The sequence below is a fragment of the Bufo gargarizans genome, chromosome 5 (assembly GCF_014858855.1).
Source record: "Bufo gargarizans isolate SCDJY-AF-19 chromosome 5, ASM1485885v1, whole genome shotgun sequence".
NCBI classification, from domain to species: Eukaryota; Metazoa; Chordata; class Amphibia; order Anura; family Bufonidae; genus Bufo; species Bufo gargarizans.
Genome location: NC_058084.1, coordinates 438,311,740 through 438,329,467, shown reverse-complemented (window position 1 = coordinate 438,329,467; position 17,728 = coordinate 438,311,740). Strand labels below are relative to the sequence as shown.

The window sequence follows — 17,728 nt, the reverse complement described above, 5'->3', positions numbered from 1 at the left end:
AACGGATCCGTCCTGAATTACAATGCAAGTCAATGGGGACGGATCCGTTTGACGTTGACACAATATGGTGCCATTTCAAACGGATCCGTCCCCATTGACTTTCAATGTAAAGTCTGGAGTTCTTTTATACCATCGGATTGGAGTTTTCTCCAATCCGATGGTATATTTTAACTTGAAGCGTCCCCATCACCATGGGAACGCCTCTATGTTAGAATATACTGTCGGATATGAGCTACAGCGTGAAACTCAGATCCGACAGTATATTCTAACACAGAAGCGTTCCCATGGTGATGGGGACGCTTCTAGTTAGAATACACTACAAACTTTGTACAAGACTGCCCCCTGCTGCCTGGCAGCACCCGATCTCTTACAGGGGGATATGATAGCACAATTAACCCCTTCAGGTGCGGCACCTGAAGGGGTTAATTGTACTATCATATCCCCCTGTAAGAGATCAGGGCTGCCAGGCAGCAGGGGGCAGACCCCCCCCCCTCCCCAGTTTGAATATCGTTGGTGGCACAGTGTGCGCCCCCCATCGGGACCCCCTTCCTCCCTCTAGTGTAATAAATCGTTGGTGGCACAGTGTGCGCCCCCCATCGGGCCCCCCTTCCTCCCTCTAGTGTAATAAATCGTTGGTGGCACAGTGTGCGCCCCCCATCGGGCCCCCCCCGTCCTCCCTCTAGTGTAATAAATCGTTGGTGGGACAGTGTGCGCCCCCCGTCTGTATGCCGCACCTGAAGGGGTTAATTGTGCTATCATATCCCCCTGTAAGAGATCGGGTGCTGCCAGGCAGCAGGGGGCAGTCTTGTACAAAGTTTGTAGTGTATTCTAACTAGAAGCGTCCCCATCACCATGGGAACGCCTCTGTGTTAGAATATACTGTCGGATATGAGTTTTCACGAAGTGAAAACTTAGATCTGAAAAAGCTTTTATGCAGACGGATCTTCGGATCCGTCTGTATGAAAGCAACCTACGGCCACGGATCACGGACACGGATGCCAATCTTGTGTGCATCCGTGTTCTTTCACGGACCCATTGACTTGAATGGGTCCGTGAACCGTTGTCCGTCAAAAAAATAGGATAGGTCATATTTTTTTGACGGACAGGATACACGGATCACGGCCTCGGCTGCAAAACGGTGCATTTTCCGATTTTTCCACAGACCCATTGAAAGTCAATGGGTCCGCGAAAAAAAACTGAAAACGGCACAACGGCCACGGATGCACACAACGGTCGTGTGCATGAGGCCTAATTCAGATGAATGGAACCGATTTTCAGATGCAGAGTTTGTCTGCAACAAAGTCTGCTGCGTATGAAGGCTGCCTAAGGGGGGTGCGAAATATGCACGTTTTTTCAGTGGGGATTTTGTGTGGAAAAAACGCAGTGCAATACATTACCAGCAAAGTCTATGAGATTAGACATATCTCATGTACAGTTTGCAGATTTCTTCTGCGCTGAAATTTACCTGCTGTGAGGATTTCCAAATTTGCAGCATGTTAGTTATGTTTGTGGTTTGAGTTGCAGATTTCACTCTTTTCAAATGAAGGCTGAGATCTACGGGGAATCTGCATCAAACCGTGGATTGGGTGCAGCAAAGCACTGAAATATATATATATATATATATATATTCATGTAAAGAAGTTTTTTTGCTTACGGGGTACTATTTAAAAAATAAATAAATAAAGAATAAAAAAGCTATATGTAATTGGTATCGCAACATCTGTAACATCCTGAATAAGATAATAATTAATTATCCCATATGGTGAACATTGTAAAAATAAAATAATGCTAAAATTGCAGTTTTTTTCTTCTTCTTCGCCCCCCAAAAAACGCTATAAAAATTGATCAAGTCGTATGTACTCCATATGGTGCCAATGAATACTTGTATTAGAAAAATTCAAGCCCCACACCGCTTTGTCATCGGAGAAGTAAAACCGGTTCTTTAAATGCTGTGACACAGAAACAAATGGGTTTCCTAATTAAATTGTTTTTATTGTGCAAAAAAAATATTGCGGAATTATGTTTTTTGTTTTGTCATGTCATCCCCTCGGAAGAAGAATTAATAAAGTTATTCTTTATATGCACCTGAAAATTGTGCCATTTAAAAATACATCTTGTCTTGCAAAAAATAAGCCATCATACGATGACATCTATGGAAAAATAAAAACAATTTGGATCTTGAAATCCATAGAGGAAAAAAGCTACTATATCTGTAAGGGGTTAATAAATACATTATGACAAATCCCATAGCATATTACCCTAATCACTCCAAACTCAGAAACTAACAACTAATTCAGTTTGTCAGTATGTTCAATCTATAAGTAAATGTCACTTTTACCATCCGTTTTGGAGAAGATATTTGAAAAGTGACAACCGTTATGGCTGCACTTCCTGTTGTAGAAATTGCAACTGGCTTTGTATGTTGCTCCAACTTTTGATTTACGTCAAACTTAAAAATGTTGGGTGGGTGTCAAGGTCATGTTTTATAAATCGATGCAATTCACATAAATTCTTTTTTCTTATACATTTATTGTGTGTCCGGACGTGTAATTTATCCATATATGTTGTCTTTCAGGTGGGCTTGCTGGACTGTGTTCCCATGACATCAACCAACCTAACTCCAGGACAAGAGAAGGACATTGAGGTTGCTCGCTGTGGAGCATTGGCGCTGTGGAGTTGTTCCAAGAGCACAAGGAATAAGGAAGCAATCCGTAGAGCAGGTGGCATCCCGCTACTGGCAAGATTGCTGAAATCACCACATTCAAACATGCTGATACCTGTGGTGGGCACCCTACAGGAATGTGCTTCAGAGGTAAGTGTCAGCACCAGTCAGTACAGAGCAATGGCTCTATCCACACATGAAGCCACAGCTCTGTTATGTGATGTTAGTATGTGCTGTCAAATGATAAAATTCTAGCTACCTACATTGACCACTAGGTGGCGCTTCCTGCTTATTAACGTATACAGCTCTCATTAGAAACTCACTGGGAGCTATATAAATCTGTATGCAGTAAACTCCTTCGTGTGGTGGCCGCAGGTGAACACATTTTTTTTTTTTTTTTTTTTTTAAACTCGCTTTATTGAAAAGTAATAAGCAAGAAATACAATAAATCAATCGCATTTAAGTACAATGAGTCATGCATCACAATGCCTAGGTGCAATACAACAATAAAGGTTGTCCTCTTTAAGTTATTAATGGTCAAGACATATCAATAGTGCACTTAGCAGTAAGCAATGACACATGTTTAATCCTCTACATTGAACATTGATCCGAATTGCTGTAGCAGGTAACAGAACATAATGAGACAATTAGGTTACAGAGTGCAGATGAGCTGTCGTGACAGTCAGAGAAGAACCACACCAGGGCCCCCATATCTTTTGGTGCTTCTGCGGGCACCCTCTACGGGAATACATAATCTTCTCAAATGGGATTATGTTGTTAACAAGGGTCTTCCATTGATTAATCGTGGGTGGCCTGTCCGCCATCCACCTAAGAGCAATGGCTTTCCTGGCTAAAAACAGGGCTTCACTAATGAAGGTGAGAGTGTAGCGTGGTCTTGAATCCTCGTCTAATATTCCCAAGACGCAAATCTTTGGGCAAACTGCCAAAGTACCTGGGATCAGGGAAGAGATGAGCTCCACTACACCCCTCCAAAATGATTGAATGTAACTACAGTCCCACATCAGGTGCCAGAAATCCGCGCCCAACTGAGCACATCTATGGCATCCGGTGTGTGATCTTCTACCCATTTTATATAGCCTAGTAGGGGTGAGGTAACACCTATGCAGAATAAATAACTGAATCAATCTGTTAGTAAGGGACGGGGATACAGTTATCGGAACTTCAAGGGCCTCACTCCACTCACCATCTGTCAATGTAGGTATATTCCCTCTCCATTTACATTCCGCACTCAATGGAGAAGCTGAAATTTTAAGGTTGAGCAAATGTGTATATAAGGCGGATATCAGTCCCCTCGGTCCTTGTGTTCTGAAGACCCCAATGAGCGGATATAGAGATACTTGTCTTTTAAGATCTCGAATCTGGGCCTGAAGGGCATGTCTCAGCTGCAAATACCTGAAGAAATGTGGCCTTAAGACACCCGCTTTGGTCTGTAACTGAGTAAAGGAGAACAGAATGCCATTCTCATAAAGATCTTTCAAGCAGCAAATACCGTACCCTCTCCATATCCTCTCTCCTTCACAGTGTAACAAATGTGGAAATAATGGATTGTTCCATAGTTGTATATCATCTGGTAGATCACTGTATTGCTGCATCTTTGCAGCCCTCCACACCTGATGCGCCAGCTTGTGGATCAATAGGAGTGAGCCTGTTAGAGATGACGGGCCCTCTAAAACCGGCCACAGAGTGGAGAGATGCAAATACTCCTGCAAGTAATATTCTGAGTTAGGAAGCACATCCTGGGTCACCCATGGCACCAAGTAACGCAACTGGCCGGCAAGGAAATACAAGAATAGATCCGGCAGGGCCGCCCCACCCTCATCCCAGCTCCTCTGTAGGGATTTCACGGCCAGTTTACGCCTGTTCTTACCCCATATAAATGTAGCCATGAGGGAGTGAAGTTTGTCGAAGAATTTGCGTGGTATGGGTACACACGCATGTTCCAATAGATACAGAGCCTTGGGCTGAAGTACCATCTTGATTAGATTTACGCGTCCCATGGTAGACAACGGTAGGGTATTCCAAGACTTAAATTTATCTACAAAGTATGACACCAAGGGGCTCGTGTTTAGATCATGTGCGGTGGCAGGGTCCTTAGTGATATTGACTCCTAAGTATTTGAATTTGTCAACTACCATTAGATTCTGATATACCGATGGCCACTCTGCGGCCCATAACGGCATTATGGCCGATTTCGCCCAATTTATGCATAGACCAGAGAAGACCCCAAACTGCTCAATCAATGTGATTGCTCGGGGCAAGGTGACCTCTACTGAGTCCATGTACAAAATGAGGTCATCAGCATACAGGCCCAGTCTGTCCTCCCTATTCCCCATAGCTATACCCTTAAAAACACCATCTTGCCTGATTCTTAATGCCAAATGCTCTATAGCTACCGCAAACAAAAGGGGTGACAAGGGGCATCCCTGCCTGGTTCCCCTGTATAGTGCAAATGTTGACGACAGAGAGCCATTGATCAGAATATTCGCGGATGGGGATTTATAAATGATATTGACCCACCTGATGAAACTAGGACCAAAACCGAAACATCCAAGGACATGTTTCAAATAAGGCCACTCTACAGAGTCGAACGCCTTGGCCGTGTCCAGCGCGGCCAATGCCCACAGTCTCCGATCCGCGCATCCCAACTGAGCAATGACCTGCGCCCTACGTATGTTGCTGGAGGTAGATCTACCAGGGATAAACCCAGATTGATTTTCATGTATAATGGACGATATTACTCTGTTCAATCTATTTGCCAATAATTTAGTTAGAATTTTGTAATCTAGATTTAATAACGATATGGGGCGGTACGACCCACACTCTGTTGGATCTTTGTCAGGTTTTAACAAGACAACAATAGAGGCCTCGTACAACGAGTCTGGAAGACCGACAGCATCCAAGGAGGCATTGTACATGCGCAAAAGCTGTGGTGCTAGAATTTCCCTATATTTAGAATACACCTCCAATGGAATCCCGTCTGGTCCGGGGGCTTTGCCTAAATTAAGTCCCGCTATCGCCTCCTCTACCTCCTCCAGGGTGAATTCCCCATCCAGCAGTTCCCTATCCGATGCAGATAGTTGCGGGTGAGAAACCTCCTGAAGGTAGTCCTCCAGTGCCTGTGTGGTATACTGAGCACGAGAGCAATACAGGTCCTGGTAGAATTCTTTGAACCGGTCCAGGATACCCTCAGGCTCAGACACCACCTCCCCTTCCCTGTCACTAATGCGTAGTATCGGCGGAGACATGTTATTCCTCCTCACTACCTGCGCCAGCACTTTGCCCACCCTACTGCCTTGTTCGAAGGATTGTTGCTGCATGAAAAGCATCCTGCGATCACTTTTCTCTTGCAAATGATTCATGTACTGCCTACCCTTCAACATCCAATCTTTCCTGTTCTCTTCAGTGGGGTCTGAGACATATGTAGATTCTGCATTCCTGCACTGCGTGCCCAAGTCCTCCTCCCTACGACGAGTGAATTTCTTAATGTAAGAGATGGACGACTTAAGGCACCCACGCAGGAAGGCTTTCAAAGTCTCCCACAGCAGGGCCGGATGTGTGTCAGCTGAGTTAACAGCAAGAAATGAATGGAGTTGGTCAGGTATCCTATCATTCAGGGACATTAAAGACAACCAAAACGGGTGTATGCGTTGTTTGGGTACACGGACAGCAGAGTAGGGATCAGTGATTGAGGCCGTTATAGGTGCATGATCAGAAGGGCCCTGGGATCCGTAATGTATCTCCCGAATAGCCATGAAGGTGCCAGGGGTGCCCAGGAGGTAGTCAATCCTAGATAAGGCTCCTCTAGAAGGAGTGAAGCAAGAAAATTCAATTCTGTCTGGGTACCTCTCCCTCCAAATGTCTATCCACCCAAGCTCATCCAACAGACGAGCAAAGGCGGTTTTACCCGAAGTCCGTCTATAGGAGTCGCTGGACGGGTTGCGAAACCTGTCCTTCACATCGTCCAGAACCAAATTGAGGTCCCCCATGCCAAGTATCCCGGCTGACGGGAATTGTGCTGCAAATCCTGCCGCAGCCTGCAGCAGGGAGAGATTGGCAGGGGGGGGATTGTACATATTTAGAATCACATAAGGCATACCATTAATGTGGGCATACACAAAAACAAACTTCCCCTCAGGGTCAACAGACGTGTGATGAGGTTCCCATCTAACCGCCCTGTGGATCAATAATGACACCCCTTTAGAATACGAGTTGCCATATGCGCTTTCCACCCACTGAGCCCATGGTTTCCTAACTCTCCCTCCTGTGTCTGTGGTGAGGTGCGTCTCCTGCAGGCCCAAGATATGCGGCGCAAAACTGCGGATATGTGAAAACACAGCCATTCGTTTCCTAGGTCCGCCTAAACCTCTGACATTCCAGGACATCACTCTTAAACCCGCCATGATAAATACCAGGTAAAGACACAAGGATAATCACCCCTCTCCTGGGGTTCACCATGGCAGGAATAATGTGCACTGTATAGGACTCTCGCATCTTGCTTGTTAGACATTGCAGTAATAGCGAAAAACATTGCAAATACACTAAACCACCCCAACAGGGGGTAAACATAATCACATCCATATGAACAAGTGGCCATGTGTTTGGGGGACCTGCACGGTGTATGTAGGTGGAAACCCAATGCAGGTGGAGTAGCTGACTCCCCCCATATGAAGTTATATCTGCTGATTACATGAATACGTGGTATGAGAAACTGCCCGCAATTAACCCTCAATGACCCTAAGGCCCATTAACAACATGGATTAATACTTTACCCAACTCTGACTTGGAGCAGCGTTGGAGAACATAAGCATAGGGGAAAAATAAAGTAAAAGTCATGAATAGAGATAAAGGGCAAGCAGGGTACAGTCAACGCAGCAACCTTTTCATCTCTCTCAGGCATATCCATGAAGAGCTTCAGTTGCAATCCAGATCATCTGGGAGGGGAACGTCGGTGTCTCCCAGACAGCCAGTCCTCCGCTTCAGCAGGATTGGAGAAGAAAAGTGACTTGTCGCCATCTACAACTCTCAGGCGAGCAGGATACGCCATGGAATACTTGAGGTTTAGCTCCCGGAGGCGTCTTTTGATAGAGACAAAGGTAGCACGTTTCTTCTGAAGGTCAGCAGAAAAATCCGGATACAGAGAAATGTTCGCAGAGCCTAGTGATATCTTCTGTGCGACCCTGGCCTGTGCCAGAATGAGATCTCTGTCCCGCCAGTTTAACATGCGAGCTAGCAGGGGTCTTGGGGGGGCACCAGGAGGCAGCGGTCTGGCAGGTACCCGGTGCGCCCTCTCCACCGTATACGCAGACGAAAAAGCAGCATTGGGGAATATCTCTTTGAACCATCCCTCCAGGAAAACTGCTGGATCCAGGCCTTCGGCCCGCTCAGGCATGCCAATAATGCGCACGTTATTGCGCCGCGCGCGGTTCTCTAGGTCGTCACATTTCTGGCGAAATAGCTCCACAGACGCCTCCACTGCAGTGATCCTTGCCGGTAAGGGATTGGTTAGATCCTCCAGGTCTGATACTCTGGTCTCAGTCACCCGGACCCGCTCGCGCAGCTGCTGCACATCTTGGCGTAATAGGCCCAAATCCACCCTTACCTCATCTATCTTCCCGGTCAGGGAGACCTGGCACCCAGTGATGGCTGCCATGAGTTGCTGGTGAGAGGTTTGCAGGGTGAATTCAGGTTCAGCCTCCGCCTCGGTAAGTGGCTGTTGTGACGACTGGCCTCTGGTGCTGGCCGCACGTGTCGGAGACGGAGCCGCGGCGCCATGTTGAGAGTCCTGCCTGGCGAACTCCTTAAGTCGCTCCGCCGCCATCTGCGCCTTGCTGGGACTCATGTCAGAGGTAGAGCGCTGGCTGCTGGCTTAGGTAGACTCGATGGGGCAAATTTCAGCAGATGTAGGGATCAGGATGGCTCAGGATAGTTGGCGGGAGCCGGAGCTTCACTCAGATGCGGCCGTCCATTACGGCAGTTGGCCACGCCCCCCAGGTGAACACATTTTAACATTTTGCTGTAAAGTAAAAGCAGAAGAAACTCGGTACTGTGATCTGCCTCTGTGGTACTGCAGGTATGCATCATATAATATCCTATCCAAACCATGGCTGTCCATGTAATACATGCTGATTGCATTTACACTTTGCTTTCACTCATGGTGGTGGGAGGTCCTCTATGATGTCCATGTGCCCTAATGGATGATATAGATGGCGTTGTCCTAATGAGGCCATTCTTTTAATGATACTTTAATGATCTCTTCATCATTTCTGATATCATAGACACACATTATGTCTAGCATGTGAGTCTATGGCAGGATCTACCATTTCATCTAAACTCCCTCAACATTTTGTAATGTAGATCCAGGTTCAAATGGACATTTCTGTAGTTTTGTTTCTACATATTAACAAGAAAATCTAGTAAATGAGGGCATCTTTTCATGATATATTCTCTGTGTGCACCGTTAGCAAGACAGAGGATTACTTAACACTGTCTGACCAGCAGCCGGACCAGGAATGAGTGAGGGGAGGTGACTTAGAGCTCCCCAGCTTCCCCATGAGATGTCCATCTTGTAGTATAAAGTTAGAAGTCTAGAGGGCTTCTTATTTTACTAATCTAATGACTGACCTTTGGGAGCTTCTGTAATCATGGGAGCCTCTCCTGGACACCACCCAGGAGCAGACCACTCAACCCAAGAAGAACCAGGCAGACCATTGTGTACAGTCATATCTGTTAAGTGGAGATCACTTCAGCCTTCAGCTCCTTTATCGGCCTCTTCACAGCGAGGAACGTCTGCAGACAGGAGCCACAGTGCCGATGCACAACTCCTCCCCAACTCCGCAAGGTATTCAGCACCAAATGTGCCCTACTCCCGGAACTTTGCCAGATGCTCTGATCACTGCAGCCCTGACCAAACTAATGAGCTGTAAACCAGCTTTCTTAGTGCCCAGGTCAGTGCAGTGGCTGCACTGATTAGAGCATTGGGAGGACGGGCTTACAGCTCAGTTATGATATATTGTGAGACTGGAGCTTAGACTGGGAAAGCTGCATTATGGGTTATATGTTCTCAGGAAAAAACATTCTTCTATGTTGCCCTGTCTGTGTAGACCTTGTTTATCTGGGCCTACCAAGAGAACAGTAGAGCTGTCATCCTGTCCTTCCAATCCAAATGTGAGTAACATAACAGGCAATGCCCGTTTCCCGCATGCTGTGCTTCGACAGGCCTTCCTATGGAAGGTGTGACGAAGTGCAGCACTTGTAAACGGTCAGTCAGACTTTTCCTGACTATGAGTATTGCCTGATCTCTTGGTGCCTCTGATCCCCAAGGGTCAGCTGCCAACTACACCAGGAGTTAGCGGCCTGGTGGCTTTCCTGCAGTGAAGTCCACCTTTGGGGGCATTTTTTTTTATTATTGCATTGTAATTGAGTAAAATGCAATTATAAACAAAACTTGCCTCCGAAGGTGTACATGGCCTTTAAAGCCTGAATACCAGGGAACCACCAGGATAACGCCCTTAGGTTTAGCCCAATGCCAAACCAATTAGTCGGCACAGATGGTCCACCCCCATTGATTGTTACATATGCCTCCACTTGAATGGGACGGAGCTGTTATAATTACACTTTCCCGCCTGCGCAAAGGAGACAATGCGCAGGTAAATGGTGAAAAGGAAACAGCGTTCACATAAGTACCTTGACCCCTTCGCACAACTGATTGGGCGAGGTGCCGGGATTCGGACCTCAGCCGATCTGATATTGATTACCTATCCCTTAAAAGAGCATTGCCCTAATGTAATGAAAAGTAAACTCCTCACTATTCCCTTACTGAAAAAACAAACTGATGATAGTAAGGCCACTTTCACACTAGCGTTTTAGTTTTCCGGTATTAAGATCTGTCATAGGGGCTCAATACCGGAAAAAAATGCTTCAGTTTTGTCACCATTCATTGTCTATTGGAACAAAACTGAACTGAACAGAACGGAGTGCTCCAAAATGCACTCCATTCCGTTTAGTTGCGTTCCCAGACCAGAGAGCAAACCGCAACATGTGTGCTCCGTCCTGGGATGCGGAGCAAGACGGATCCGGTATGACCCCCAATGCAAGTCAATGGGGACGGATCCACAATAGAAAACGGATCCGTCCTCCATTGACTTTTAATGCAGTTCATGACGGATCCGTCTTGGCAATGTTAAAGATAATACAACCGGATCCGTTCATAACGGCTGCAGATGGTTGTATTATGAGTAACGGAAGCGTTTTTGCTGATCCCTGCCGGATCCGGTAAAAACGCTAGTGTGAAAGTAGCCTAATATTCATTATGACTCGTAGTAAGAGTTGTCCCAGAGCTGGGCAAATGGTACTCCATCATTTTTAAGATTTTCTGGTTAGAACTCATGGGCAGACATATTTATTGTCATCCAGCTTTCCTAGGAACAGATATAAATAAGAAAAAGCTGAACAAAATTTTTAATATCTTGACACAATAGAACATTGCAGGACATTTATAGGTGATTTACTTTATTTTAGGGAATTGCTGTTTTGGAATTCAGGTCAGGCTCTGTTCACATCACAAACTCATATACCTTGAATGGAAGGCTGAAAAATGGGCCACTCTAAAAGCATACTGTGGGATATGTCACCCATAGGATCCCATTGTAAAAAATAAATAAAATGTATGTCGTGCAGCATTTTTTACTGTGTCCAGCTGCATAGGAAAGTGAATTAGACTGCGCTTGCCTATACATTGAAAAAAGGTATGCATTTACACTACAGATAATTATGTGAGATTTAACAGTGGGCTGTGTTCTATCTATCTATCTATCTATCTATCTATCTACAGTATCTATATATTGTATGTAGTCAAATTGTTACCATGGCTGCCACATACAGTATTTTATGGACTAAAAAGTAACTTTAAAAGTTTTGCAAATGTAAGAAGGTTAAATTTGATTACAGACGTCGGAGGGGAGATCAGATATTAAACCGTTCCTGCAGTTTATACTCATAATATTATTACAGTATAATATCGAGTGAAAATCTGACCCGTCGGTCGTCCTGTCTTGGCACAAGTCTAAGAGTATAATTGCGGTTTTATATTTTTTATGTTGTTGAATATCAGCCCTCCCATAAGAGCGTAGAATGAATACAGTGCAAGTTATATTAAGGAGCCGTTATTCTGTTTTTTGCACAAATACGGCATGTGCATCAGAAGATTAATGTCCCTGGAAATGTGAGGCTAAAACATCTGTGGATAAACTAATTGAAATGTGATTAAATCCTCCATTAGTGTTTATTACGAAACAGCCAGTTATAATGTTACCTTCTAAGTTTTCGTGGTCTTGTTATGAGCATTTTGTTTGGTGCTTTAATAATTAAAGCCGCAGGATGGGGTAAGCCTTGGAAGACTCCTCCCCACACCGTACATACTGTATCAAGCTTTAGAAAGTGATTGCTGTTATAGCCATTTTCCTTACAAGCTGATTATTAAACTCCACTGAAGGTGATAAAATAATGTTGTTTTTTTTATATATTATTTCAAAGATGCATGAAATGACTACGGCATTTTTATAGTTATTATGTAGATCACATATCACACAGGCACACACATTTACATGTTTTCTATCAAGGCTATGGATAAGGGCTCGTTAACACGACCTTCCGTGGGGCAGGCGCATGGGGATCACAGAGCCATTCACTTGAATGGGTCCGCGATCCCTCCGTTCCGCAAAAAGATAGAGCATGTTCTATCTTTTTGCGGTGCGGAGGCACGAAACGGAACCCCAGAAAGCACTCCATAGTGCTTCCGTAGTGTTCCGTTCCGCACAGTTCCGCATCTCCGGATTTGCGGACCCATTGAAATGAATGGGTCCACCTCCGTGATGCGGAATGACAACGGAACGGTGCCGGCGTATTACGGATCCGCAAATGTGGTCCGCAATACGGAACGGGACACCAACGGTCGTGTGAACGAGCCCTAAATGTAATAATGCTGCACATTTTACTCTACTAACACTTGCTCAAAGAGACCCTCCGGCTCAAAGTTCACATTAATTGGGGATGGAACAGAATGCTTACACAGTGACCCTCTTTTCTTCTTGTTAGCTGCAGATCCATCAGTTCCAGGGCTGCACCGCTTCTCCGACTACAATTGGTAGGCAAAGAAACTTCCTGCTGCCCTTAAAAGCTATGAACACCTTTGGGAGCATTTTTTTTTTCTTTATTATTGCATTGTACTCATTTTGAGCTAACATCCTTTTTTCAAATGGCCTTTATTAAAAATGTTGAACCCTTTTCTGTGTACAGCCTTGAGATTCTCTAGTAGCCTTCTGTTTGTTTTCACTCTATTCCGTCAGGCAGCTCAGCTGACGGCTCCTTACCTCTGATCTCCTAAACACTCATTTTACTTATAAGAATGTGTCTTAAATATAGTGTTTAGGACCTTTTAGGGTTATTACTGGCAGAAAGTGAAAGTACAATTCTCACAGCTAGACAAACAGTTAACCCTTTGTGAGAACGGCTGAATATTTTTAATAAAGACCAATTGAAAAAAGGATTTTTAGCCCAAAAGGAGTAAAATACCATCATCAAAGAACAAATTGCCCCCAAAGGTGTACATAGCCTTTAAATTAGCCAGCACTGCTCATGTGAACAGTGCTGTCCAATCCAAGATCAGGGCTGGACAAGTAGGAAGTGTCTTGGGCTACTGATGCACAATGTTGTAGTCTGAGAAGCGGTGCAGCCATCTTGGATAGAAGAAAAGGAGCCTGAGAAGTATGTAAATGTTCTGTTCTTTCCCCGGTTAATATGATTATTATTTTTTTTAACCAGAGGGTTGCTTTAAAGAAATGACAACTATGATAAGTATGAAAACTATAAAATATTTATGAAATTCAAATGAATTCCAAATTAAGAAAATTTGGCTCCTGAGAGACGCTATGGTAGTACAGGTGTGTGTGTGGGGGGGGGAATTGACTACTTCAGAGGGTAAAAATGGAACGAGGGGCACTCAATAACTAGAGGCGTATGGACATCAATACAAACAAACAGGTATTGAAAAATGTCACTCTTTACTTATAAAATGGCATAGAACATAGGATCATACAAACATAAATCAATATAAATCCATAAAACATTAAAACAATAGAAATCCATTTAAATCCTCAAATCAATATAAACATAAATCATACAAACTACTACTACTTCAGAGCGTAAGCCTGTCCTTTTTCTCTACCAACCTTCCCACCACTTCCCTTAGGGCTCCTTTACATAGTGGCCCACATTTACATGCAATTGCATTTAGACCTTATTGTAATAGGCACTAAAAAGTGGAAAAATCCACTCCCCCAAATTCTCCAAGAAAGTATAAAGGACAGATACGACTTCCCTTTTTCTTTGAACTCCCTCCTGGTTTTGGCTTCCAAAACTGAATCAGGAATCCTGACCGTGTGGCTGTACCCTTACGTCCAGTTCACATTGAGTTTTTTGGCGCTGATTTTGGAGCGTTTCAGCCTCAAAAGGTGGTTTAAAAACACCTCAAAACAGCCTCCCATAAATTTTTTTGTACACGTGTAAAAAAATATACGTGGAAAAAAAAGCAGCGCACCCTATCTTGGGGCAGAATCAGCGCTGAATCTCCCATTGAAATGAATATGAAGCTGAAAGAAAACAGCTCCATGTAAGTCCATGCGTTTATTATGTGTTTTCTGTGCTTTTTTTGGCGCAGATCTGCTTTAAAAACCTCAAGCTGAAAATTTAGCTTTGAATTGAACCCAGTGGTTAAAAAAAAGACGCGTCATAAAACCACATCAAAAACGCCTCAAAAACAGGGCTGAATTTTTAAGAATGTTTTTCAAAATCAGTCGTGTGAACTGTCCCTTCTGTCATCCTACTACTTGATAGTGAGGTCAGTGCTTCTGTTGTTACGATTTAGGGTACTTTCACACTTGCGGCAGGATGGATCCGACAGGCTGTTCACCCTGTCGGATCCGTCCTTCCGCTGTTTCGCCGTGCCGCCGGACCGCTGCTCCGTCCCCATTGACTATAATGGGGACAGGGCGGAGCTCCGGCGCAGCACGGCAGTTCACGGTGAGAGGCCGCCGGACTAAAAAGTCGGACATGCAGGACTTTTAGTCCGGCGGCCCCATTATAGTCAATGGGGACAGAGCGGCGGCACGGCGAAACAGCGGAAGGACGGATCCGACAGGGTAGCCTGAAAGTAGCCTTACCATATTTTATCTTCAGGCCCTCCTTCTGTGTATATCAGTCAGCGGTGTATTTTTATACACCCATTCACACAGCGTACGTCACCTCTTCCTCTGGCTCTGCATATTGCCCTTTATGGTATGCAAGTATGATAAGCTTAATAATAATAAAAATGGGGATCAACTATGTTTAATGTTTCGAGAGGCCATGACCATATGAAAGAAAGAATAAGCCACTAATTGCAGCTCATATATTTCATCATTTATTTTTCTTTTTTGCAGCCGAGTTACCGACTTGCAATAAAAACAGAAAGGATGATCGAGGATCTTGTGAAAAATCTAAACAGTGAAAATCAAGAGCTGCAAATGCACTGTGCTAGTGCAATATTTAAGGTAAATGAAGATGTCAATTATGAGCAATTTAGAGAGGTTGTGCAGGCTAAAGTAAATGATGGTAATGGATCTGAGCAGAGAGCGTGTTTAATGCGACATCAGACATAGGTATTTTTTTTATTCAGTGTTCATCAAAAACGATTTCTTAAAAGTTTTTGTCTGTTTTTCTTTTTTATTTCGGCTGTCCTTCTGTATATGTACTGTTCTGCTCTCTACCTGTACTACATGTACTATACGGCTCTCTACCTGTCCTACAAGTACTGTACTGCTCTCTACCTGTACTACATGTACTGTACTGCTCTCTACCTGTACTACATGTACTGTACTGCTCTCTACCTGTACTACATGTACTGTACGGCTCTCTACCTATCCTACAAGTACTGTACTGCTCTCTACCTGTACTACATGTACTGTACTGCTCTCTACCTGTACTACATGTACTGTACGGCTCTCTACCTATCCTCCAAGTACTGTACTGCTCTCTACCTGTACTACATGTACTGTACTGCTCTCTACCTGTACTACATGTACTGTACTGCTCTCTACCTGTACTACATGTATTGTACTACTCTCTACCTGTACTACATGGGCTGTACTGCTCTCTACCTGTACTACATGTACTGTACGGCTCTCTACCTGTCCTACATGTACTGTACTGCTCTCTGGCTGTACTACATGTACTGTACTGCTCTCTACCTTTATTGCATGTACTGTGCTGCTCTCTATCTGTACTACATGCACTGTACTGCTCTACAAGGGCTGCACTGATCTCTAACTGTCCTACTTGTATTGTACTGCTCTCTACCTGTACTACATGTACTGTACGGCTCTCTACCTGTCCTACATGTACTGTACTGCTCTCTGGCTGTACTACATGTACTGTACTGCTCTCTACCTTTATTGCATGTACTGTGCTGCTCTCTATCTGTACTACATGCACTGTACTGCTCTACAAGGGCTGCACTGATCTCTAACTGTCCTACTTGTATTGTACTGCTTTCTACCTATACTACATGTATTGTACTGCTTTCTACCTGTACTACATGTACTGTACTGCTTTCTACCTGTACTACATGTATTGTACTGCTTTCTACCTGTACTACATGTACTGTACTGCTCTCCACCTGTACTACATGTACTGTACTGCTCTATACCTGTACTACATGTACTGTACTGCTCTCTACCTGTACTACATGTATTGTACTGCTTTCTACCTGTACTACATGTATTGTACTGCTTTCTACCTGTACTACATGTACTGTACTGTGCTCTACCTGTACTACATGTACTGTACTGCTCTCTACCTGTACTACATGTACTGTACTGCTCTCTACCTGTACTACATGTATTGTACTGCTTTCTACCTGTACTACATGTACTGTACTGCTCTCTACCTGTACTACATGTACTGTACTGCTCTCTACCTGTACTACATGTATTGTACTGCTTTCTACCTGTACTACATGTACTGTACTGCGCTCTACCTGTACTACATGTACTGTACTGCTCTCTACCTGTACTACATGTACTGTACTGCTCTCTACCTGTACTACATGTACTGTACTGCTCTCTACCTGTACTACATGTATTGTACTGCTTTCTACCTGTACTACATGTATTGTACTGCTCTCTATCTGTACTACAAGTACTGTACTGTTCTCTACCTGTACTACCTCTACTTTTCTCTATCTGTATAAGACTCCATTCACACGTCCGCAAAATAGGTCTGCATCCTTTACGCAATGGGGACGGAATGTGCTGTCCACATCCGCATTTGTGTATCTGCACTTCCGCATCCGTACTTCAGTTTCCGCACAAAAATAGAACATATCCTATTCTTGTCCGCAGATGCGGACAAGAAAAGGCATTTTCTATGAGAGTGCCAGCGATGTGCGGTTTGCAAAATGCGGAACGCACATTGCTCGTGTCCGTGTTTTGCGGATCCGCAAAACACATACGGACATGTGAATGGACCCTTACCTGTATTACTTTGATAATCCAGGAATGAATTCATATTGAGTAACCTCTCCTCAATTCAGTCAGTGTTGTTACTGATAACCCAGAGGGCCTCTATAATGCAGTTTCCCCTTTTCTAGCCCAGGTATTTAAAAGACTAAAACACATTTATTTCATTACTTTCTTTATCACATTTAAGAGGTTATTCACTAGGATTCATCCTCCGAAAAATACACCTAGAGCAGAGGGGACTGTGTAAGGACATGGTATTACTGCTGCCAAGCTGCACTTTGCTCCCTGCTGTCAGAACAGCCCCAGTGCCGTTTTGAGATGGTTGCTAGGGATCCACTGCATAGCAACGACATACACGCACACAGGCAGTTTTGACCTAGAAACCAGTATGTCTCAGATTACTGGGCTTTTGGCTCAAGACTTACATCGGTTGTATGAGAGTGGAAAATGTGAATGGGACCAAGCTGCAATACCAGGCATAGCCCATGTGGTG

At 44.3% G+C, this 17,728-nt stretch overlaps 1 protein-coding gene across 1 annotated transcript in view; it reads left to right on the top strand.

Annotated features, from left to right (window-relative positions):
- ODAD2 (outer dynein arm docking complex subunit 2) overlaps nt 1–17,728 on the top strand; it is a 142,695-nt gene that overhangs the window by 72,511 nt on the left and 52,456 nt on the right. The window contains exons 13-14 of the mRNA XM_044294472.1: nt 2,576–2,812; nt 15,157–15,267. Coding sequence (XP_044150407.1) covers nt 2,576–2,812; nt 15,157–15,267 — 348 coding nt within the window. The remainder of the gene's footprint in view (nt 1–2,575; nt 2,813–15,156; nt 15,268–17,728) is intronic.